Below are 2375 nucleotides of genomic sequence, written 5' to 3'. Positions count from 1 at the left end.
AATGTTTCACTACGAAGTTCCTGTGAGGACAAACCATGGACTGAAACAGTTAAAAGAATGCATTGTGGAATGAAAAATCGGAAAAGCGAGCCTGGGCTCCGCTTCTAGAAAAGATAAAGCAGCGAGAGGAGGTTGTGAAGGTGCTAAAACAGCCTGAGGAGGTTTTTTCCAGCTGAAGGAAAAAGGCTCATGGCTCGGTGACAAGGATTCAGCGTCAAAAACACAAACGCTCGCAGCCAGGAGCCCTGTTAAACACAGAACGGGGGAGAAAACACCCCCCTCGCGGTGATTTTAAACCTTGCTTTTCCCTGCAGCGCTTCCCCGCCTTTCTGGGGGCAGGTTCGGCACGAGATGCAGTAAGTGACACCTCAAACAAGAACATTTCTGAGGCGGTTTAAAAATCAGGTTATTTCAGGGATGTTCGGGGAATTCCCCTGTCAAACAAGACCAGCTGCTGATTTTATGAAAACAGCCAAAAGCGTGAACCCCCCATTTCCTGTGGTTGAGGTCGTCACCCACAGGTTTTGCTCTAAAATTGGGGTTTTTTTCTTCCCCTTGTGCAGCACCCAGCCTCAAGCCACCCCTCCAGAGAACAAGAAACATCACGTTTGGGGTCTATTTTATTCCGAAAACAAAGCCCAGCGCATCGCTTCAAGCAGTAAAAACTATGCGAAATACAGAATCAAATAAAACAAGGAAGGAAAAAAAAAACAAAACGAGGCACCATCTTTATTTCTTCTTCTCCTGGGATCTGTCTGTGTGGCCAGCGGGGAGGGGGGACCTCGGGAGCCGGGGAGCGTCCGTGCGACGTTTATCTTCTTCAACACTCCACAGAACCGAGCGGTAAAATCGAGGCGGGGGAGCTGCAGGCGCAGCTCAGCTGGGCCTGGGTTTAGGAGCGGGGCAGAATGTTGCTGGAATCGGGATTACAAGCTTCGTCGGGTTTTTTTTTAACATAGAAAAGTGGAGCGTTAAAATCGAGGCGGGGGAGCTGCAGGCGCAGCGCAGCTGGGCCTGGGTTTAGGAGCGGGGCAGAATGTTGCTGGAATCGGGATTACAAGCTTCGTCGGGTTTTTTTTTAACATAGAAAAGTGACTACGATAAAGAACCGATAGCCAAAGGGTGAGGTGTACCTCCTCACTTCCCAGCTCCAGCTCGTCCCCAGCTCGCACCCTCTGTGTCCCAAAACCTCCACTATTTGTCCCCAGTTCGTCCTCCAGCTGCTCAACTCAAAGCAGACCGGTGTCTGCTGTTACCTCCCCGCCTGGGTATCGCCTCATCACCAAACCCCACGAGCGCAGCTCTCCGCTTCCTCCCCGCTCCAAACCCACCCCGCTGTTCCAGCTCTCTCCTCTCCCAGCCTCTCCCAGTACCCAGGTCACTAACCTCGCCGTGGCGGGAAGCGCTTTAGCATCCTCCTCCCTACACTAACAGGCAGGACAGACAAAGGACCATGTGCCAGCCTCAAAATCCCCGGTCGAGCACCAAACCCGATGGCAGGGGCTGGCGGGCAGCCCGTTTATCTCCCCTTTTTGCTCTTGGCGGCCGCCGCCTTGCTGGGCTTGGCTTTTTTCTTTGCTGACCCCTTGGTCTCAGGCTCTTTGCGCTTCGCCGACGTGATGGAGCCCGTCACCTTGAAGAAGTCATCCAGCCGGCCCTGCGTGCTGCCCTGCCGGCTCTTGCTCAGCCGCTTCACCCCGTTGCGGATCCGCTCCTCGTTGAACTGCTTCTCCCCGCACATGAACTGGACCAGCAGCTCTTCGTTGGGTTCGGTCCACTTCAGCTCCACAGCGTCGGGGTCAACCACGTCAGGCTCTAGAAAGAGCTTCTGGGCCTCTTTGTGCAGCCAGTTCTCCGGCAGCGGGTACTTCTTGGTGTCTATTTGCTGCACAATCCTCTCGATGGTTTTGTGCTCCTTGATGAGCTCCACTGCCCGCTTGGGCCCGATGCCGCGGATGCTCTCGCAGTAGTCGCAGCCCAGCAGGATACACAGATCCACAAACTGCTCCCAGGTCAGGTCTAGATCCTGCAGGATGCGGTTCAGGTGGAACTCCTGGATGGGCAGCTTCTTTGTCTCGCTGGCGGTCAGGTGCCGCATCAGGACGGGGCTGCCGAAGGTCAGACAATCCATATCTTCCGTGGCGGCGGCGTAGACCTTCCCGGCCTTCACCAAGGTAGCGCAGCTGGCTTCAGCCTCCCCCGGCGCCTCCACGTAGGGGATGCCCATCAGCGCCAGCAGCTTCTTGCATTCCTCGGTGTGCTGCTGGGTCACCTTGACCAGCCTCTTGCTGTATTTCTCGACGTTGGTCTCCTCCCCGGCCTCCTGAGCTTCCTGCAGGTGTTTCTCGGCCTCGGCCCGGCGCTCGGTCCGCTTG

General features: G+C 55.7%; 1 protein-coding gene across 1 annotated transcript in view; it reads right to left on the bottom strand.

Moving 5' to 3' along the window:
• Positions 1-1515: 1515 nt before the first annotated feature.
• The window catches only part of FEN1 (flap structure-specific endonuclease 1), a 1308-nt gene continuing 448 nt past the window's right edge, over positions 1516-2375 (bottom strand). The window contains exon 2 of the mRNA XM_010137867.1: positions 1516-2375. This exon is cut by the window's right edge and continues 24 nt beyond it. Coding sequence (XP_010136169.1) covers positions 1520-2375 — 856 coding nt within the window. The 3' untranslated portion in view covers positions 1516-1519.

This window comes from Buceros rhinoceros, unplaced genomic scaffold (assembly GCF_000710305.1).
Source record: "Buceros rhinoceros silvestris isolate BGI_N320 unplaced genomic scaffold, ASM71030v1 scaffold37736, whole genome shotgun sequence".
In the NCBI taxonomy this organism is placed as follows: domain Eukaryota; kingdom Metazoa; phylum Chordata; class Aves; order Bucerotiformes; family Bucerotidae; genus Buceros; species Buceros rhinoceros.
The sequence above is the reverse complement of the archived record's forward strand: the minus strand, read 5'-3'. Positions and strand labels throughout refer to the sequence as shown.